This window comes from Podarcis liolepis (assembly GCF_965112155.1).
Source record: "Podarcis liolepis genome assembly, chromosome: 7".
Classification (NCBI taxonomy): Eukaryota; Metazoa; Chordata; class Lepidosauria; order Squamata; family Lacertidae; genus Podarcis; species Podarcis liolepis.
In genome coordinates, this window is record NC_139561.1 from 65,204,409 (window position 1) to 65,227,588 (window position 23,180).

General features: G+C 45.1%; 1 protein-coding gene across 3 annotated transcripts; it reads left to right on the forward strand.

The window, feature by feature from the left end:
- The first annotated feature begins 616 nt into the window (after positions 1-616).
- Positions 617-21,349, forward strand: NCMAP (non-compact myelin associated protein). 3 transcript variants are annotated; one of them, XM_083511895.1, is made up of 4 exons: positions 617-790; positions 16,788-16,883; positions 18,112-18,196; positions 19,281-21,349. In XM_083511895.1, exons 2-4 carry the CDS (start codon positions 16,799-16,801, stop codon positions 19,426-19,428), a joined length of 318 nt encoding a protein of 105 aa, XP_083368021.1. In that variant the 5' UTR covers positions 617-790; positions 16,788-16,798; the 3' UTR covers positions 19,429-21,349. The 3 variants fall into 3 exon arrangements, with proteins under 3 accessions (XP_083368021.1, XP_083368022.1, XP_083368020.1); XM_083511896.1 differs by lacking the exon at positions 617-790 and adding an exon at positions 8,363-8,554; XM_083511894.1 differs by lacking the exon at positions 617-790 and adding an exon at positions 12,749-12,794.
- Positions 21,350-23,180: the final 1,831 nt, after the last annotated feature.

A 23,180-nucleotide genomic window follows, 5' to 3' on the forward strand; every position in this document is an offset into this window, starting at 1 on the left:
CGCCAAAAAGTGCAAGTAGATAAATAGGTACCGCTCCGGCGGGAAGGTAAACGGCGTTTCCGTGCGCTGCTCTGGTTCGCCAGAAGCGGCTTAGTCATGCTGGCCACATGACCTGGAAGCTGTTTGCGGACAAACACCGGCTACCTCGGCCTATAGAGCGAGATGAGCGCGCAACCCCAGAGTCGGCCACGATTGGACCTAACGGTCAGGGGTCCCTTTACCTTTTACTTTAGATACCACGAAGGTTCGCTACCACTCATTTAAGGATTGAAATGCAGCCGATGTTGTGAGGAGGGGCTGAACATGCACGTAACAACAGCGCCTGTGGTGTGGGGTCGGTGATCACGTGCATTCCCGCCGCGATGGCGAGAGGGCAACGCACTCTGCACATGCTCAAGGGAACTCTTATTCGCTCCTCCTCCCCATACGCAGGAGAGGCTTCTGCAAGCAAGATCTGGGGCAGAGCAATGGAGAGGCGGCTTCTCCCCTCCCTCGCCTCTCTTTCCCTCTCCCTCTCTCTGCTGTGCCCACGGCTGGGGCGGAGGAGGAAGAGGGCTCGGCACTTGGCCCTGCCCCAGCCGGATCACCTGAAAAAGAGAGAGAGAGAGAGAGAGAGAGAGAGAGGAGGGCGGCGGGTGGGGCCGGCTGCGCAAATACGCCCGGAGCGGGCGCTGCTACTCCTGCCGCCGCTGCCAAGGGAGCTGAGGGTATTTGGCCGAGGAGCCGATGGCAGAGCTCGCCCGGAGACCCTCCCGCGCCGTCTGGTAAGGGCCGGGCTCCCCAAGAGCAGGTGGGTGCGCGAAGAATCGGGGCCACGGGAGGGAGACAGAGGAGGAGTCCCCAAGCCGGAGCTTCCGAGGAAGCGCGCAGAGGTTTGCGCCCCGGTGCCCGTAGTCTTTCCGGACAACGGCGCCCATCCCCTGCGGCCCGCGGCGGGAACTTGTTTCGCGCTTCGTTGGGGACGGAGAGAAAGCTCTGAGGGAAACAGGCTCCCGCGCAAAACACGCGGAGGATCCGGCCGGAAGAGAGCTGCCCAGAGGGGATCCGAGCTGAGGCGGATCACCTCGACAGGTGCTGGGAAGGTGGCAGCATTCGGGCAGAATTTGATATAAGTAAAAAGGGTGTGTGTGTAAGAGAGAGAGAGAGGGAGGATGCTTTATCTACTTAATTCCTTTTATGTGTGGCTTTAGGTAGACTCTTGAACCTGGACGTTTCCACTTGTATGGTGGGTGATGGAGAGGTGGTGTTGCTGTGACTCTTCTGTATTAGTAGTAAGGGACTTCGAGCTGCCTGCGATGCAGGAATCTTACTAAAGCATCCCTGAGAGATGGCCATCCAATCTCTGCTTAAAACCCTCCCATGAAGGAGAATCCACCAGTTTTCAAGAGAGTCCCTTCTACTGTCAAACAGCTCTTACCTTCCAAAAGTTCTTGTCCTTGGTGGGGGTTTTTTAAAAAAATTGAAAATATTACTTTATTTATTATTCACTTCTCACTAGGTATCCCAAAGCCATTTTCAATGCAAGAAACACGTACAGAACAATTGCATGTATAAATGCAGGTGAAACATTTTTATCATACATACACACACACACTTAAAACATTTGCAATAGAACAGTTAACACAAACAGCAGCACATATCAATTCAAATCCAGTTCAGATACCAGCTGCGATTAAAACATATACCTCCTGTAATCCTGTGACTTTTTATACCACCAACATTCCAGGCTTATTTTTTGTACCACTTTCATTGGCCTATAGCAGAAATATGCCCCTGCAGACTGCAATAATGTGGTAACGTTGAGAAAGTATCACAGAATAACTAATAAAGAGGAATGACATATGGACGGTTCAGTATAAATGCACCACAAACGCACGGTGGTTGTGTCAATGACATGTTGCAGAATACACCACTCTAGGGGCTATTTGAGCCTAGAGCATGGGTAGGCAAACTAAGGTCCGGGGGCCGGATCTGGCCCGATAGCCTTCTAAATCTGGCCCGTGGACGGTCTGGGAACCAGCATGTTTTTACATGAGTAGAATGTGTGCTTTTATTAAAAATGCATCTCTGGGTTATTTGTGGGGCATAGGAATTCATTCACCCCCCCAATATAGTCTGGACCCCCACAAGGTCTGAGGGACAGTGGACCAGCCCCCTGCTTTAAAAGTTTGCTGACCCCTGGTAGAGTTACGGTAAGAGTGAAGTGTTTGTTATTGACTTGCGTTCTGGTCTGCAGGTATACAAGATGACCCTCAAGGTCATCGCTTCCAGCCCTACAATTCTATGATTACCTTGCTAAAGCTAAGCAGGCTTGGATTCTAATCAGTCCCTGGATGTGTAACTAACTACCTGCTCAGGAACCAGATGTTTATGCCGCCTTGGGTTCCATGACAAAAGGCAGGATATAAATGTAAGAAAATAAATGCACAAATTATTTTTATTCTGGGTGCACACTTGTGCACTGTCTCTGGGGTTGCACAGATTTCTGGATGCAATAGAGTTTGGACTGAGGAGCAGGGGCAGAAGGAGGCTGGTGTATTGCAGGCGGTTGGAGTCCCTTCCAACTTTTACAGGTGCCACATAATATTCTCTCCACAAATTTCAGTGTGGCATCAACTACTCTCTGGAACTCTGTGCCAGGCAAGGACTTTCATTATATTGTTTTCAACACCTAAATCCTTTTTTTGTTTAGGTATGAACAGGTGCTGCTTTTCATGGCCCTTGGGGCAATGTGAGGCTTTCCTGTTGAACTTCTGCTTGTTACGCAGCAAATCAAAGTACAAGGGTTCTGACATGCATACGCACAAACACACACACACACAGATGGCAACCATAGAAATTAGGAATACAAAAGCACTAAGGGCAGCGGCAGAAGAAAGTGAAAAGAACAGGCAGCTGCTGGCAGTAAAAAAAACCCACAATGCTGATTTAATAATCCTGTAATTTAGTGATCCTCTGCTCAGAAGTAAGCTCTATAAAGTCCAGTGGGACTTACAGGTAAGTGTGTATAGCAGGGGTGTGAAATCTCAAGCCTGGGGCGAATGTGGCCCTCTAAGCCTCTTTATCTGGACCTTGAAACTCTCCCCAGGCCACAGCTCTGCTGTGCACTCTGAGGATTTTTGCCTGGCTGGAATGTGTCCTTCAACTCTGGGTGGAGCTTAGAGAGAAGGTGTGTACAAAGGTAAAATTTACACGGTTTACTCCAGCCACTTTTGCATTTGATCCCAGCCACCACTGGTGTGTAGCCCTGGGAAGGTTTATTAGAAGGGAATGTGGACCTTGGGTTGAAAAAGGGCCGACACCTCTGGTTTACAGGATTGTTGTGTTCATGTATAAGGATGCATATCTTGGTGGCTGTATTTTATTAACCAAATATTTCAGTCCCAGTCATTTTCGTTACTTTGAGGTATTTGTACAGCATGTACAATTAACATGGCAACCTTTGATCTCAATGCTCCAGCTGTTCGGGGAGAGGAAATTAATGTTAAAGCAGTGTTGACTATAGCAGAGATAAGCATATATTTACAAGTGAGACTTGAAATCACTTTCCACACAATACTTTACAGATCTCACAATTCCCCTTCAGTGGGACTTACTCCCAGGTAAGTAGGCATAGATTGCATCCCTGGTCTCTTTTTGGGTCACTCTTCGTGTTATGCTCATACTTCACCCACACCCAGAAAACAGCCATTTCTTATACTTTGTCACTAGTGAGTATTCCCACCACGGCTTGTGTAATTAGGCTTGACTGAAACAAGAGATGTTTAGCTAACTAACACTGCCATTCTGTGCACAGTTAGCTGGAAGTAAGAACCACTGAAATCAGTGCACTAACTTCAAAGAAACAACCATGTCATTACTTTAACTCCAGCTGTGAACATCGCAATGTTTTTTTTTTAGCTGAATCCTGAGAAGGAGAGCTGCTTTCTGGGCTGCATCTGCACTGTTAATTTACCCTCTTTAACAGTCATCATGACTTCCCTAAGAGGTGCCAGAGTTGTGTGGAGATTCCTATTCCCTTTGGAGAGCTACAGTTCCCAGAGATTTCTGCAAGAGTATTGGGATGGCTGCGTGTTTTTGTGGCTTGGGGGGGGGGGCAAGAGGAAGACTAGAAGGGCTGGTCAAGAGGTGGGAGTACGGATGGGCAAATCTGTCTGTTTTGGTTTCTCTCAGTTTCTCATTGTTCCTACTTTAGTTCAGTTCTCCACAGTTCCACATCAGCATTCAAGTTTACTAAAATAAATCTCATCAACATTTTAGTGCAAGTTTCTCCTAATATGCACATATTTGCAAAGCATTTCCCCTTAATATAGTTCATTTTTGGATATAATTTTATCTAATGTATATGCATTTTTATGCACTCTTTACCCTTGTATATGCATTTTTGTAAGGTTAAAACGGTAAATGACCCCTGGATGGTTAAGTCCAGTCAAAGGTGACTATGGGGTAGAATCATAGAATCATAGAGTTGGAATAGACCACAAGGGCCATCGAGTCCAACCCCCTGTCAAGCATCTCGCTTCAGGCCGAGGGAGCCGGCATTTGTCCACAGATATCTCTCTGGGTCATGTGACCAGCATGACTAAAACGCTTCTGGTGCAATGGAACACCGTGACGGAAACCAGAGTGCATGGAAATGCCATTTACCTTCCCACTGCAGCGGTACCTGTTTATCTACTTGCACTGGTGTGCTTTCAAACTGCTAGGTTGTAGAATGTAGAAGCTGGGAAAGAGCAATGGGAGCTCACTCCATCGTGCAGATTCAAACCAACCTTCTGATCGGCAAGCCCAAGAGGCTCAGTGCTTTAGACTACAGCGCCACCAGAGTACCTGCCTTTTTGTACACATTGATCGGCACTGCAAAATTTGGAGGAGTTCAAATGTCAAAGGCTGGTGTGTGTGTGAACATGAACTGAATTAAATTTCATCCCTACCTGGAAAGTAAGATGAGCCATCCCAAAACATTTAGCTGCCTGAGCCAATGGAAATATGTTTTTCTTTTCTTTTTTCATTCAAAGCTGCTGGACAGCAGTGGGGCACTATACCTCCAGTGGGCCCGTAGGGAACAGGCTAGTTTGGGGAAGGAGGGCAGACCACAGGAGTCCCAGGACCTGTACTCCCAACAGTGCCAGCCAGCATAGCCAACGGTTAGGAATGATGGCAGCTGCAGCCGAACATCGCCTGGAGAGTCACAAGTTCCCCACCTCTGATTGTTAAGTGCTGCTTCCACCTCCCTTCACAGCATTCTGAGAATACCGTACAAAATATGTCTAGTTAATGTTTAAAACTTCTACCTTAAGGCATTCTCTCACGCTGCTATGAAAACCTCTTTTCGGCACTCTGGAGCTGACCATACAAGCTCATTTTCGCCACCAGGTAAAGCCAGCCCAAATCATCAAGGAAATTCGGAACTGTCTGGTTTTTGTTTGGGTTGGAATTAAATTTAAAATGACAAACATCATTGCTAGCAAGACTAGGAAAACATTTTACACTTTTAATTCTTGTTAGCAGTTTCTCACTTTTGCATATCCATTTCTTTCCTTCTTTGTCTTGGCATAAAACATTACAATAGTGGTATGTTTATTCTGGAGCCTGTTCAGCGTGTAAAGGCATTTATTTGTTTAATTTGCAGTATTTATTACATGCTACCTGGTAGCAGAAGTTATTTGGGTGTACAAGCCAAATTAAAAAGAAAAAGAAAAAAAACCTGAAGTATGTTTAACTCTGGTCCCCTCCACCCTAATTGTGAAATCTAAACAAGACTGAAAAGGACAGTAGAATAATATCAGTGTAAAACCAGCTACAGAGAATAACACCAGCACCAAGGATCTGAGGAAGGGCTGTAGCCTGGTGATAGAGCATCTTCTTTGCATGCGGAGGATTCCAGGTTCAATCTCTGGCATCTCCCGGTAGGCCTGGAAGAGACTCGTCTCTGAAAACCCTGGAGAACCACTGCCAGTCAATGTAGACCAGGGCTAGCCAGTTGGGTGCCCTGCAGATGCTGCTGGACTTCAGCTTTCATCCTCCCCAGCCAACATGGCCAGTGGTCAGGGATGCTGGGAGTTGGAGTTCAGCAACATCTGGAGGTCACCACATGAACTACCCCTGGGTAGACCGTACTGAGCTAGGTGAACTAATGGAATCTCTTGATATAAAGCAGCTTCCTGTGTTCTAAAGACATTAATGTACCTTAGAATACTAGGGCTGGAAAGGACCCTGAGGATCATCTGCTGCAGGGGTCGGCAAGGTTTACCTCGCCTGGACCGGTACACTCCACTGGAGATCCCTCCGTGGGCCAGATCACACGTAAGCATGCACAGCTGCGATTTCCGGTGTCTGCGTCTGCTCAGATGAGATTTTCGGCACCATAGAAGTGAGTCCTCGCGTGCTGCGCTAGTTTAGCACAGCGTGGGGGGACACTCCAAGCGGGTAGCTTGGTTCAGGGGCGGCTTGTGGGCCAGTTAAATGACCCCTGTGGGCCGCTTGTGGCCCATGGGCCTTAGGTTGCCTGCCCCTGATCTAGTGCAATGCCTGCAATGCAGGAATATGCAGTTTTACCTTACAGGAATCGAGCCTAAAACCGTAGTGTTATCAATACCACACTCTAACCAGCTAAGCTATCAAAGTCACAGTTATTTTCTCTTGAAAGAAAAGAAGTCTATTTATTAAAGTATCCTATACATATGCAACTTATAAATCCACAACAAAATAATGATGTTTTTTTAAAAAGTACATACTGCAATGCACCCAATAACATAAGACGTATGTTTCATTGTACTTTGTTGCTCCTACGTAACAAACATTCTCCACTTCTCTATGAACAGATTATTCTGTCTCCTATCATCTCTAAACCTAACTATCTTTGTTAAGATGAAAAAGGTTGGGAAAAATTCAAAATCTACGTGGCGCGAAATTATCACCAGATGAAAGTGCAGGGCAAGTCTTTTTAGGGAGTGCATTACATGAGAATGTATGGAGGAGAAATTTGATTCCGTTCACACCTGAAGGTAAACCAACTAAATTTACAGCTTCCAAAAACAATGTGCAAACCAAAGCACAAACATCATTTGAAATCTGCATGTCTCTCAGTTTTGCAGTGTGGTTTTCCCACCAAGGAATGTTAACAGAAATGCATATACTGTACTGGGGCAAAGTGTGCACAGAAATTTTAAAAATAGTGCAAATAACATGCAAGCATGCATTAGTTTGCAAACAAAAGTATATATTAGACAAAACTGCAAACCAACATGTGTACATTAGGAGAAATTCACACTAAGGTGCTCATGTGCAATTTTTTTTAAATCTGCAAACTGGTGTGGAAATGTAAAGAGCTGAAGATTGGAAAAATGAGAAACAGAGATTTGCCCATCCTTAGCTGTAAGATAGATGATGTCTCTCTGTGTGTATGAAAATGATACATGAGTAATATATAGGAGTACTGTAAGAATAGACAAGCTTTTTGCTGTTAAGAGCCACGTTGCCCTGATGTATAGTGGTACCTCAGGTTAAGTACTTAATTCGTTCCGGAGGTCTGTACTTAACCTGAAACTGTTCTTAACCTGAATCACCACTTTAGCTAATGGGGCCTCCTGCTGCTGCTGCACCGCTGGAGCACGATTTCTGTTCTCATCCTGAAGCAAAGAGGAACTATTTCTGGGTTAGCAGAGTCTGTAACCTGAAGCGTATGTAACCTGAGGTACCACTGTAGTCTGTTGGCGCCGCTTGCAAGCTGTGGGTGGAGCCAAAGCTAATAATCGTAAGGGCCACCCAATTTCTCTCTGTGTCTTTGTCCCTTCCCCTCCTCCATCCCCCAAGGGCTGCCAGGGAAGGGACAGAATGCTCTTGCTGACAGTCTGAACCGTTCACTTACAGAGGGCTTTCGAAATTAGGTTGCAGACCACAGGGTTCCCACCTCTGGAGCCACATACTTGTTTGAGTGCAGTGTGATTCCTCTGGCACTTTGAATACGCCCTTTAGTTGAGCCACACAATGCTCTGGGTTCCACGACTGCAAAGAGGGCATTGTGATCTCTGCGGCAGGAGAACAGAACCCACGTTTTTGCATTGTTGTGCACTGAAACTGGCTGCAGTCCACCTCTTTGGGGCAGGAAAGAAACATGAGACCGATGTGAAACTTCTTGCTTTATTTGGCTACTGAACCAGTGGCCTCTCATATTCACCATTACGTGATTTGAGATAGTGCCATAGAAAGCAATTCAGGAAGTTAATGTTATCTCCTGGTGGATTATACTACAGTATGTTACAATATGTTTTTGGTAACAACTTCCCTCCTTCATCTCTGAGGCCGGCAAGGAGTCCATTGTTTTGATTTCCTCTGTTTCAGAATGGTGAAAAGTGCTTTATGCTCCAAGGATGAAATAACATCCTAAATGGTTTGGAGGCTGCAGTCTTTCAAGGGTTGCCTCGCCTTCTGCATGTGCCTGTCCCACCCAGTGTGGTAGATGCTCCAAAAACTTTGAGGTGTGGCGATCAGAACCATATACAGTATTCCAAGTGTATCCACTAATTGCTGGACAGATTACTGCTGTGTCATTGTGAGTTTAACCCCTTCCTTATTCTACTTCGAACCAGCTCCTCTAACCTTACCTGTTGGTGTGAGTCATATGACAAAATAAAAATGGGAGAGAAGAGAATTTCCAGTTATGACTATTACACCCTTTGGGCCAGGAGTTTCCTGCCATAAATAACCAGGAATGTTTAATTGCGATTTTATAAGGATTTATTTTTTTTTTCACTGAAGGAGGCAATAGCATGCACAAAATGGGACCAACTTAGGAGGAAATCATTAAGCCACGCATATGCTAATTAATGTCCCTAGACAAGAGAAGGCTAGTCTGAGAGTTTGCATGCACTCACCTAGTCTTCTGACTTTCTCCAGAATATTCATGCTCTGGAATCGTATGTATTATTTTTCTACCATGCATATATGTTTTTGCAGCATGCTGAGATTGTGCCTACTAATGGGGTTTCCTTACCAATGGGTTCCTGTGCGTTTGGCTCTGCTGGTTGTTGCACTTGGAGCTTGCGAGTGTAAAATGAATTTTGCTGAGGTCAGCTGAATTCTGAAAAAGAGTTAATAACTGGCAGTGAAGTGTGCCTGTATGGCTTCTGATCAGTGCTTTCTTGATGACAAGGAGATGTTCGTTTTGAAAGTGGTAATTATTTGATGGGAGATGCAATCTGAAATCTCTTGTGTACTTTGTCATTAAGGTAGAAATGTGTGCACTGATGCTTCCTGGCCCATGCACCTATCTTATAACCGAATGCATAAGAAACCATGTGAAAAATATTTGTCTGAGTTTGATTTGTCTGAGAATTTTGTTACGTTTAGTGAGTTTGTATGGGGCTTTTTCGCTGCTTGATAAGAAAAACTGTTACTTTGTGTGTTTCCTTATTTGCACTGGTGGCCTGGAATTTAAGGGCTGGAAATGAAGAGCTAAATTTGTGGCTTAAATCTGAATGTCTTTTTTAGTTATGGCTTATAGCAAAACAATAAAAATACTACTACTTGAATGTACAGATGTACTTTTTAAAATAAAAGAGGTGGCTGTGTTGATCCAAAAGGGAAAAAACCCACAGGGCAATATGCAACTAAACAGTTCTGCTAGTGCAAGCAGTTTCGGTTGCTTGATGCAATTGACTATCGTTAGCCGGAGTTCAACAAGGGCTTTTTGATTTATGCACATGGAAGGCTGTTTTTTCTTTAAAAATAAAAAGATTAAACAGACTCTTAAAAGACGTATTCTAGCAAGGAGAAAGCTAGATCTTTTCTTTTTGACATTTGTTTTCCTTGGGGGCATGTAAGGAAGAATCATAGAACCATCGAATTGTAGGGTTGGAAGGGAGCATGAAGGTCATAGAGTCCAACTCTCTGCAATGCAGGAATCTTTTGCCTAATGTGGGGCTGGAACCCATGACCTTGAGATTAAGAGTCTCATTCTGTACTGACTGAGCTATCCATCATGAGCATTCTGTCATGTAAGCCTGAAGTGGCTTGCACAGTCTGAAGTGGAGCAGCCCAGAGACATCAGTTTAGCACCTCAGTGAGAACTAGTAGCTCTTCCAGAACTGCATGTATGTGTTGCAACATGTCGTTGGCGCAATAATAGTGCGTTAGGGTTTGATTTGTACTGGACTGTTCACAAAATCATTCCGCTTGTTGGGTGCTCTGCAGTGTTACTGCGCTGTTGCCATCGGGAGGGGCACTCTTGTGCAATAGCACAACAAAAGTGGGGCAACACTCCCCCTTCCTCCTGTAACATTTGTGCTATAAGAGGTTACAGGATTTCAACAGGAAGTTACAGGGCATGCAATGACTGGAAACTAGCACAAGCAGTATGGACAGCAGGATCACATATAACCTTCCTGATGCCACCATGAACACAAATCGTCAGGGACACACAATAAAAGGGCTGTCCAGAGGGGCCCCATATCTTCCGTTGGAGGCTGAGATCAGACTAAGGCCACATTCAAAAGTACTGTGATACACTTTCAACAGCCATGGCTTCCCCCCAATAATTCTGGGAGCTGTAGTTTGTTAAAGAGTGCTGAGAGTTGTTCAGAAACCCCAATTCCCCTCACAATGGCTTAACTTCCAGAAACTTCCAGAAACTTTACTTCTGTGAAAAGAGTCTCCCTACAACTCTCAGCACCGTTAACAAACTACAGCTCTTGGGGGGGGGGGAAGCCATGACTGTTTGAAGTGGCACCACAGTGCTTTAAATGCATCCCAGAGTTGGGTTTTGTAGTGTGTGCTGAAGGGAGTCATGCCGATCCTCCATCCTCCTCTTTGGACTGTGGGTCCGCTGTCAAATTAATGTGTAGGCAGCCCTTGATTAATAGGAGGGTGGGGAGGCCTACCTGTTGGATGCTGTGAGGCCTCTCTGGTAACTACAGGCCTGAGGCAGCTGCCTGCATTAGCTTGACCCAGAGTGTAATAGGAGAGGGAATGTTAGATGGGAGAATGTTTACACTAGGAAGCCAGAATGGGCTTTTGGGTGCAGCAGGCTCCACCTTGCCTTCAGGGAGGCAAACTGAAGCCAGCAAAGCATAACTAGGAAAGGATGCCCCCCCCAACAGTCCCCCCCTCTCTGAGGAAGAGATGTACTCAGGCTATTCTCATGCAAAATCTCCCCCGTAGCTATGTTTTGCTTATTTAAAAGCATTTCTAAACTGCTAAAAAAAGTTTAAAAAACCCTCTAAAGTGGTATACAATATGAAAAAAACCTAAGGAGTTGTAGTCACAGAATTGTAGAGTTGGAAGGGACACCAAGGGTCATCTAGTCCAACCCCCTGCCTACAGCCATTCTGGGGTGGGCTCTGAACCACTAACCTTCTGGTTTAACAGCCAGATGCACTGACCCAATTAACTTTTACTCAGATTAGACCCATTGCAATTAGTGGACATAAGCTAGTCATCTCGGCCATTAATTTCAATGGGTCCACTCTGAGTAAAAGTTGAAAACAACCCACTATCATAAAAATACAAACTGAAACTCATGAAAGAGCTGGATAAAAACATTAAAAAAGAACAAAACAATTATTTGGAGGACTCGTACACATAAACAACCAGAAAGGTTGTTTTCTGCTGCTCCAGAGAAGCGGACACGAAGCAATGGATCCAAACTACAAGAAAGAAGATTCCACCTAAACATTAGGAAGAACTTCCTGACAGTAAGAGCTGTTCGACAGTGGAATTTGCTGCCAAGGAGTGTGGTGGAGTCTCCTACTTTGGAGGTCTTTAAGCAGAGGCTTGACAGCCATATGTCAGGAGTGCTCTGATGGTGTTTCCTGCTTGGCAGGGGGTTGGACTCAATGGCCCTTGTGGTCTATTCCAACTCTATGATTCTATTATTCTAAACCACGGTCCATTTTTATGGGTCAGGAGAAGCCTGGGCAAAAAGTTGAGTCTTTATAAAATGTCTGAAGCTGCTTCACAAACGGCAGAGGGAAGCACATTTTGTAGTATAGGGGCAACAGCAGAAAATCCTTCTAAGTGAATGGCTTTATGTTATCAAGGCCTTGAACGTGTCCTGTGTTCCTAGGCCTATCACAGCCCTTTTCTGTTAGACTCTCGTGCAGAGGTGGGGAACCTGTGGCTCTCCAAATGTTGCTGAATTACAGCTGGCCACTGCCCTGCAAAGCCCAGCCCAGTATTCCATTTCTTAGTCATGATAGCGTGTGACAAAGAGACAGAACCCATGAACCAGCTTACAGTTAGAGTATTTTATTTGTTTGTTTTATTCCATTTCTACCCCGCCTTTTCTCCAAGGAACTCCAGGAGGTGTACAAGGTTCTCCCCCTCATTTAATCCCCACAACAACCTTGTGAGGCAGGTTAGGCTGAGAGGCAGGGACTGGCCCGAGGCCACTCTGTGAGCTTCATGGCCAAGCAAGGACTTGAACCCTGGTCTTCCAGGTCCTAGTCCAACGCTCCAACCACTACACCACTCTGATGGCTGGACTCAGTGTGCGCTATGAGTGGTCTATTGTGCATTTTTGATGGATTCAGACAAAGGTAACAAGGGCAATGACTGTCCTCCCCATCCCACATGCACACACCCTCGCCTGTGGCCAGTTTCCACACACCCAGTTGCTTGTTTTGGCAATCGGCAGCGGTGCTCGGATTAATAATCATAATAATAATAAAAAACCTTGGCCTCCTCTCTCCCGCCGTCCAGGAAATGCTGCCCAAACTGACAAGCCTGTTGAAGGTGAGAGTCAACTCAGCTCCTACCCAAAGAAATGGCTCCTTTTTCCTTCCTGAGAACACCTGGTAGGTCAGGACAGGGGTGTTGGGAGAGGGCAGGCTGACAGATCCGTTAGCAGTGTCTTTCCCCCACAGAAAGGTGCAGGATTGAGAGTCGGGTTCCTGTTGCGGGAAGAGAAGGCAGGTGCTTTGTGGAGGAGGAGGAGAGGGTGAGCGAATGAGTTCAGTCCAGGAAGAGAAAAAGAGTCTTTATATTCAGCATGAATAAGAAGGGAGGCAACGGCAGTGGGTGGGTAGATAGGTGGGGGCTTCTCGGTGCTTACTGGTACCAATTTATTTTAGCAAATGCTGGGCTGAGGTTAGAGAGCCAGCCCAGTGAGCCATTCTGCCCCTCCTTTAATTTTTTTGCAAATATAGTGGGGCGGGGGGGAGAAAGAAAATTGGAAATGGACACTAACAATAAAAGTATTTCATAGATCCTAACTTAAACATAAAAACTGCACATATTAATTTATATGCCCTACCAGATTGATAATTATAAGCTATGGGTTATATCTGGTGCTAGTCCTACACAGAATAGATCCGTTGAAATTAATGAACATGACCAAATTATTATTGTTAAATTTATTAGGTCCATTAGTGTCAATGGTCTTACTCTGAGTAAAACTTAGTTGGCTGCAGCCCTATACGTTCAAATGCAGGAAAGGCAGTGAGATATGCAGACCACTGAGGAAGTAGATGGTGGGTGTTTATTCTTACAGCCTTGCTGGATAGGTCTCTTTGCACCGATAAGGGCTCTTCTCTTTCATTCTCTGTTTGTTAGTCTGCACATCAGAGGATACAATTTAAGGGTGTGTGAACACCTCCAAACAACAAGGCCTTGCAAAGACTTGCAACAGAAACCAAAGGGGCATCTAGTTCAGCAGCCTGTTTCTCACTGTGGCCAAGTAAAAGCATCTGTGTGTTCAAGACGTATTGCCATTGTTTAACTAGTTAGGATAACTATAAGATTTCAGCTATATTGCAAGTAGCACAAGTCAAAAATTAAAGAAGCAGTTGAACAGCACATGTAGGTCAGTGGTGGGGAACCTGTGGTCCTCCAAATATTGTTAGATTGCGAGTGGAGTGTTCTGGTCTGACAGTGGAACCCCCAGGGCAAGCCTGGTCGAAGGTTGCTGGACCACGGACAGCTCCAAGTGCCTTTGAAGATGCTTTGGAAACTGCAGTTGGTTTCAAAATCCAGCAGTAATGTTTTCTACAACCAGACAAAAGCAATACGAAAACAAAACACAACTGCCCATCACAAATAAAACTCGGTGTACAAATCCAAACATTTAAAATGAAGAGTCATATAGATATTAAATAGCATTGGGGACAAAACTGATCAGCTGCCAGTGGCCTGAGGATACAGTCATCCACTATTTCTCTCTGGAACTGACCCAGTAAGTAGGAGTGCAATCACTGTAACATGGTAGCCCCAACTCTCGGAGCTGGTACAGGAGATACTGTAGTCATCTGAGCTGCTTTGGGTCGTAGTTCCCCTATCTGGCTTCTGAAGGAGGTTATCCATCAGTTCTCCCATCCTTTGCTATTTGCTTCTCTCCCTGCAATTGGTACCCAAAGGCAAACATCTAGGAATGCGTGAATCTGTCAATTTCAAATTCTCTCTCATTTTCCGATCTTAAATTCACTTCTTCGCATTTCTACTTCAATTTGTGTTTGTATGCAGTTTTGCTTAATACACACCTTTCTGCAAAGCAATTTTCCCTAATGCTTTTTGTGTGTTATTTTCATTAATACATGCATTAATTTGCACACTCTTACCTTTTGAGGACATTACTTGGCTAGAGTAACTTTGCATTGCAAAGTTCTAAGAAGCGTGAATTTCAAAGGATGGCTCTGTGTTTTGGTTCGCATGTTGTTTTGGAAAGTGTAAACCAGATCTATTCACCTTTAAATGCAAACTGAATTGAATTTCTCTCCCCTCCCTACACAGCCTTCAACGTGAAAGCTCCACCTAGCTTGTGTGTGAGTAGCCCTTACACCAGCTGCCTTACAATAATATTTGTCCAGCCTTTTCCTCCGGCTTCCCATCATGCTGGCCTTTCCATGTTGCCACCCTCTTGCAAGAAGAGCACAGTCCCTTGACTCAGCCCCTTGCTGTATTTATTTCCTTATTAAGTGAGAACTGGGTTTCTAGCAGCCTGTTTTGGACTGTCTTGGATGGTGGTAAAACCACCACAGATCCTGCTTTAGGAAGGTGCAGCCATCTTTATGTATCGGAAAGGTTGTATCAGGAGAACTGCAAACTCACTATAAAAACCGTATATCATAGGGTTGGTGGATTAGGAAAATAGAACATTTGAGATTTCAATTCTTCTTTCAAACGAGGGAGAGCGGCGAGGAAGCGTGGGGACGTATCCCCGACCACAGTAGATTATCATGTTACAAAAGTAACTCAGCCTTGGACACACAAAGGCGCCATTCACTTAGAGGAGAATGACCTAGTTATGGATTCAGGGCCTGAGTTATTTTCATTTTTGCTTCTCCCCATTTTGGCTAGAAATAGCAAGGCCGCTTGGACACAAACAACATTGCAATTCAAAGCTTTGAAAACCGGGGGCAAAACTTCAGAAGAAAGCCAACATTCTCGCAGGCTGCCAGCAGCTATCTGAATATTCCCATTTTTATTTTTCAAAAATTGGATTGGTTGAAATTCCACCTACAGAACAGTCATTGTAGAGCTGGAATCATGGTCCTTGGCAATTGTTGCACTTGCTTTACTGGCCCTTTCAGGCTTTGTACTGAGGATGCTCCCCTGGTCCTCCACCTCCAAAACCTGAAGTTTTCACCCTTAAGCAACTGAAGAAGACTTAAGCTCTCTTTCACTGAAATGGGTGTGGGTGGGGTCCTTGGCATAGTCACAAATTGGGTCCATTTCCTGCAAGTAACTGTAGCTCTGGCCCAGGCCAGATCGAAAATTGAGCACTGAGGTTGGAATGCTTGTTGATTTCAGAGAGCTAACATCCATTCACAAAGAAGAATCTCCACTCACAGCTCAGGTAAACAGTGTTGTCAGGTTTTTGTGCTGTTTCGGAAAAAACTGCAAAACCTTGTTAGCTTGTGGTGGGTAAGAATCTCCTTCAGGCAATGGGGCAGAGAAGCTTTTGAGACATAAAAGAGAATTCATTCTTTCCTTTATGCCATTTGTATATATCAGAGGTGGCTAATGTGGTGCCTTCCCGGTGTTATTTGTTTGTTTGGTTTCTTTATTGCATTACGGTCTCTCTAAGGAGCTCAAGGTGCCATACATGGCTCTCCCCTCTCCTAGCCACCACGGTCACTTGGGCCTCTAATGACAAAGATGTAATTGAATTGTCACAGGCTGTACTTTTTGCATTTCACTGCCATCCCTGCCTGCTCCACTCACTGTGAGACTGTTTGCTGTTTCTGTGCCACTGCAAGTATCAACAAACTTTGCAATGCTAGAATGATTGCATTTTCATGAATGACTGTTCATGCAAATGGCCTCTTAGCTTCTCTTTAGCTTTATATAGAATGGCCAACACACTTGCTTTCTGTATTTGATTGGCATTTACATGCTCTTACTTATCCCCCCACCAATACTGTACAGGTGTCTCTGTGTAGGAATGGATCTGAATGGCATTCATACACTCCGTAGTTTACAATGCCACATACTTCACTGGTGACTTATGTACATGATAGATTTGCTGTGGACAGGTTCTTTTCTCCCAGCTGTGTGTGTGTGTGTGTGTGTGTGTACCATTCCCTCTGTTTCTGATGTTTCAGCATGTGTGCCATTGCCGGACTCTGGAGCAGGTTTAGGGGCCACATAGGCAGAGAAGGAATTTGGTTGCACTAGTTTGACGCCACTCACACAGCGTTAGATGCAACCCATTATCTGGATAAGACCAAAGACTTCTGTATATATTCCGCTATCAGGCATTGGCCCAACGAGTGATCTCCTTGCACCTGTTTTGTTTCTCCCCTTGCTCGCTTTGCACAGTTCTAAAATAGCTCTTGCTTTCTTCTGCCTAGCTGGGATCAAGATGACGACAGCTGCGCCGGTGTCTGAGAATTCTGTGTCTTCAACAGATGCAGCCACAAAGTCTCAAGAACAAATTCTCTATCAGAGTAAGATAAATGCAAAGCTGACATTTTGGGGTTGCATGCCTAAGTTCCGCATGTTTTTGAACAGGTATTGTGTGAGGCATTTTAAATGGGGAAAATAGCATGGTAGTTAAAAGAAGACATCTCCCACTCCAGGATCACTGTCCTGATGAAACAGCCTTTGCCAACCTGGTGCCCTCAAGATAATTTTGGACTGCATGTCAGCCCCAGCCAGGATGGCCAGTGGTAAGAAATGTTGGAAGTTGTCCATCACTGTTTGGAGAGCACCAGGTTGGCTATCCCTGGGATAAAAAAATTAGGAAGGAACCACTGACAGCTTTTTTAAAGAGATCAAAAAATCATGATGTAAAATCCAGTCCTGGATCTCTCAAGTCACACCTATTTCAGTCCTAAGGAAGTTGTTTTTCCTCTGAAAATAAAGAGTCCCTGACACAGATCCAAAGGACTGACCCTACTATTATTGTGCATGCCCAAAGGAGACATTACAGTCTGTTCTTTCTCAAAAGAAGTTTGTGATTAAGAAATGGGGAGTGTTGGGTGGTCCTATCCACACTCCTGAAAAAGTGAAAAAGTCAAAGAAAATAATAATTATTTTTTTTAATCACACTGAATAGGAACAAATAAAGACAGGTAGCAGCTAGTTCAACACAGCCTACATTGCCTGGCAGTGGCTCTCCAGCATTTCAAACATGAGTCAGTCCAACCCTTATCTGGAGATGCCTGGGATTGAACCTGGGACCTTCTGCATGCAAAGCAGATGCTCTACCACTGAGCTATGGCCCTTCCCCCAAACAGTTAAGCTGCCTTATACTGAGTCAGACCATGGGCTGATCTAGTACAAAATGGTCTACTCTGACTGGCAACAGCTCTCCAGGGGTTCAGATGAGGGTATTTCCCAGCCCTACCCAGAGATGCCAGGGATTGAACCTGGGACTGTCTGCATGCATAGCAGATGCCCTACCACTGAGCTATGGACCCCCCTGAGCCCTCAGATGGAACTAAGGTATCAATCTCCCTGGAGGCACTTTGGGAATCCAAAACCTTGGCTGACCCCCATTCACTTTAGTATTGAAGAATATCTGAAGAAGTGTGCATGCACACGAAAGCTCATACCAATAACAAACTTAGTTGGAAGGATTTTTTTTATTTTGTTTCGACTACGGCAGACCAACACAGCTACCTACCTGTAACTAGCACTTTAGTATTGTTTTTCTTTCCTTCCTCCTGTTAGGTTCTGGAGCGATTGTGGCGGCCATTGTAGTTGGCATCATAGTTATATTCACGGCAGTTCTCCTCTCGCTGAAAATGTATAATAGGTGAGTCAGTGACTTGGCTTTGGGCTCAAGTTCCTTTGATTTTTCAAGAGAACAAGCAGGCTGTGGGCAGCATTCCCTGCGTTTCGCAGATGTTTCCACGGGATCCGCTTCATGTTTGTGTTTGTGGTGCGGCTCCACAGCCTGGCCCTACGATTTTCGCTTTTGCAAGATCCTCACTTGGAGGTGATACGCCATACAAGGGAGACCCAAAAGGCAGTATCCAACTAAGCTCTACTCAGAGTAGACCCACTGAAATCAGTGGCCCTAAATTTGTCAGGTACTTAATGGATGTCTTCTGAGTAGGACTAGCATTGCATTCAACCCAATGAATGGAGAAGAGGGTGATATGCTGCTGCTTTGGGGCAAAATATGCAAGGGTGATCCAGTGAATAGAGAGGAGGGTGGAGCTTAGTAGCAGTGACCTAAGAGGCAAAATGCATTATCAGCTGCCTCTTTTGATGTATTTAAATGGACCTGTTTTGTGTTATCTTGATCACATGGGAGCAGCTACATAAGGGGCTGCTTCGACAGCTATCCAGTAAACCAGGACAATGGAGAAGGGACCAAGAATGCACATCAGGGTTGCTCCCTTTTAAGAGCATAAGGAGCCGCCTTTATACTAAGCCAGACAGTTCATTCATCTGGCTCAGGATTGGCAGTAGTTCTTGAGGTTTTCAGGCTGGAATTTTTCCTAATCCTGTCTAGGACCTTCTGCAGGCAAAGCTTATGATCTGCAACTGAACTGTGGCCTTTCCACTCCCGTCTTCTGGGAAGGGCAGCAGTGTGGCAAGGGGGGATGCTGCATCATCAATTCCTCCCTTGTGACTTTGGGAATCTTGTGTTCCTGGAGTGGATAAATCCTGTCCAAATGGGCCTGTTTGCCGCACTTCAGGCTGCAGATAGAGGGTTGGTGTGGCATAGCTCATCATGTGGGACTGCTGACCACGCAGCATGCCCATTAGAGGACAGAGGATGCTGTAGGTTTCCTTCCCACCTTGGGCAATAGTGCAGAGGAAGGGAAAATGGATACCACCCTGAGACATTACGTCAAGACATAATGCAATGTTTGCTTTGCTCCTTGTAGACGCATGAGGACAAAGCGGGAGCTGGAACCGAAGAACGCCAAAGCCACAACCCCCTCCACGCTGGGGCAGTACACCAGTAGTCCCAGTCGCACCACAACAGTGACGTTCGTCCCCATGGACATCCAAATGCCCAACAGAAGGCCCTGAGGCATGAGTGTCACAGAGGATGACAAATCAGACCCAAACATGGGCCTTACAGGCTCTGGGAAGACCTGTGATCCATCAACATAAAGGAAGTTAAAGACTGGAGCTGCTAACTGGAGTTGCACTGTGACCAGCTCTCCATGTTTCTGTTTCTTTAAGAAAGGAAAAGACCGAGATCCTCAGGACAATGGATGTCACCCAGTTGCAAGAGTGGCGTCTTGTCTCTACAGCTGCGGATACATAAGGGTAGCTGGTGGCAAGGCTGCCCCCGTAGTTGGATCGAGAGATGCCCTTCCACCGTTTTCTGCTGCTTCACATTAGGCTCTCCATGGTCTTGGATTCTGAGCGGTCCTTTGCTGGTTGGAGATTCTGAAGAGGCAAAGGGGACTCCCATCCACCCAAGGCCGTCCATACTGTTAGGCGGAGTGAAGTGGCTGCCTTAGGCGGCAGGTGCTGAGGGATGTGGAATGGGAGCAAGGTATTCGAGGGCAGAGCTGTGACACAAAACACAGCCTTCGCAGCATCCCCCAAACTAGCCTGCTCCTCGCAGGTGCTAGTGTCAGGAATTTAAGGTAGGGTAGGAGGAAATGGCCTTCTCCTGTTCGTTTCCCATGAGAATGATGCAGGGAGCTGTGGTAAATCAGTTTTCAAAGCCTCCTCGTGCCCCAAATTAAAGAGAAGTTTATACCTTCAGTGGCATCGCTCCACTTCAGATTGAGTGCTAGGGAGATGCTTGGCTGACTCTTTTCCCTTGTTCAAGGAGCTGTGCTTTGTCTCCCCCCCCCCCCTTGTATGGGGAGCATTTGAACATTTGACCTCTTACAAGGAGAAAAGGCCACCTAATTGATCAGGGTAGCTAGAGCAACTCTCCTGTGAGGAAGTTAGCATGCTTGGGGCTTAAATAGTTTAGTGGGGGCAATGTAGGCCATTATAGAGGTATTTAAATTATGCATAGTGTGGAGAAAGCGAAGTTTTATTTCCTCTCTCCTAACACTTGAACCTGGGAGCATCTAATGATGCTGAAAGGTGGGAGATTTAGCACAGATAAGATGACAGACTTCTGCGTACAATGCAGTTAAATTCTGGAATTCATTACCACGACATCTGGTGATAGCCACCAATTTCGACAGCCTTAAAAAGGGATTAGGTAAATTAATTGAGGATCATAGAATCATAGTGTTGGAAGGGGTCCCAAGTGTCATCTAGTCTAACCTCCTGCAATGCAGTAATCTCATGCCTGTTTGTTCCCCCTTTTTAGTCTCCATGTTGCCCTAGTAGAACTCAGCAAGAACAAGAATGGGGACAAAACAAGGATTGGCTTTGCCTGTGACTGGCTCTGGCTCCAGCTACTGTTGGCATCCCTGCCTTCAATGGGCACCAGCCACCACTGGATCTGCGGTCAGGATAGGGTAGAATTTGATTCAGTTAGCCCAGGCTTCCTCAACCTCGGCCCTCCAGATTTTTTTTTTTTTTTTTGGCCTACAACTCCCATGATCCCTAGCTAGCAGAACCAGTGGTCAGGGATGATGGGAATTGTAGTCTCAAAGCATCTGGAGGGTTGAGGTTGAGGAAGCCTAAAGGCAAACCCACCTAATTTGTATTTTCTAAAATACAAGAACCAAAACACAGCCAACCTTCAAAATTCTATGAATTTTGTAGTGCAGCTCTGCAGCTGTGTTCTGTGCATAATAATTCATTTATTGGGGTAAAGTGTGCATAAAATGTGTATGCTAGTGAGAATAACATACAAAAATGCATTAGAGCATTTGTGTATATTGGGTAAAATTGCATACAGACGGGCATATTAGGAGAAATTCACACAATAATGCTGATGGATTTTCATGAGGCCTTTACAAAAAAAAAATAACCAAATGTGGAAAACGGAATTTAAGATTGGAAAAATAAAAACCAAGAGAAATTAAAACCGACAGATTCACCCATCCCTAATCTGAGATGGTTGTGTGAGCTGAACACAATTCAGCATGCTTTAGGCTGCAGTCATTTCCTAGGATATGACAGCTCTTGATCTACACAAGGTTTACTTCTGAGTAGACATGTGTAGGCTTACACTGCAAACGTATTTTACCATTCACGTGTCCATAAATTATGTGATTTGTGATTTACTCCTGAAGGGGAGTGAAAGGCAGGATATAAAATCCAAACTCTTCTTCTTCTTCATATGAAGCGAAAAGCAAGCTATGAGATAGATGAGCTTCAAAAGCAGCATGGAGGTACATGGAAGTAACCCACATCCTCACACTCAAAGATTTATGGCAAAAGAAAAAAAAATCCAGATATATTTTAGCTTCCATGCTACCAGGCCGTAGTAGAGATGGAACAGTAGCTCTATCAGCTTAGAGACAGAGGAAAGTGCTTGCAAAAATGTATTAGGAGCAACATGCCTAAAATGCTGAGGAATTTTCACGTGGACATAAAAAAAAAAGCAAACCAATATAGCAGTGTGAAGAACTGAACTTAAGATTCGAAAGCCTACTTGACAGATTTGTCGATTTCTAGTAAGGAAAGGCAACACCAGGGATTCTTGCTTAGGAGCAAGAGAAGCAAGGCTGTGTAAACCAAGTTTGTAGTTTAGGCATGTTGGCTGGAAGCCAAGTCCATGCAAGGTTCCAGGTTGTGCTCTGTGTACAGTGCGAGTGGATGGCTGGAATGTGCACAGACCAGCTCTTCACACTGAATTGCAAGTTTCACAATGGTTGCCCATCAACGGTTATTGTCAGTTTTGAAGAGAAGTCTTGTGACAAATCCCTTTTTCTACATAGACATCGAGGCTGGAGAATATGTTGGCAGTAAGCACGTGAGTTTAGTATTGCTGAAGTGGGTGTGTCATAATCCGACCAAAAAAGTTCACCAGGCCCACGGCGTACATTTGCACAGTAGCAGCATTGTTGCTCTTGTATGAACTCCTGTGTCCTCGGCTCATGTGTTAAAAGGAGGGCCGGATGTGAGGCTGCAAGCAACATCTGGCCCCCAGTGGCCCTGCCAATTTTCAATCAGGGCATAGTTTTTGTAATTATTATTATTATTATTATGCAATTGTAGGGAACCAGTGCCCCACTGGATGTTCTCAGGCTACAACATCCATCATCCCAGACCCACTGGCTGGACTGGCAGCAGCCAACAACATGCCCTGTTATAAAAATGTCTACCTTGTCCTTTGAATAAAGTTCCCAGTGGGGTTTGCAAATAATCAAAAGGCAAGAGAAGAATGAAAGCACAAATCTAAACCAACGTTGTAAAACCATCAGGGTGAATCCAGCAATTTAAAAGTCTGAGGATTTTATTTTTTATTTTAAAGGGAATAGCACCAAAGCACCGGAAGAGCCTCCTTGGGGAGAACATTTCATAAATGGGGTGAAACTTCTAAGAAGGCTCTTCCCCAGGTAGCCATCTGCCACACTTCATTCTTAGTGGGTGGCTGAAACCTAGCATCTCCTCCTCTTTACCTTCTCTCTAAAAACGTTCGCATTGCTTACAGGGCAGGTTTCCCTTAAAATCGGCACAGATTTGTATCCTATACATATGAATTATCATATGCCCACTTTATGCATAGTTCTAGGACTATGACCTGAGTTTCTTAAGGCTCAAGCAAAGCCCTGAGAAAGAGCCTCTGTTGAGCTCATGCACTGGTAGCCTCATTCATGGTTAAACTAGTGCAATATGGGCTGCCCTTGCACTTGTTTCAGAAGCTTCGCGGAACACAGCAGCAAGGGACCCCCAGGTATGTGCATGCTGCA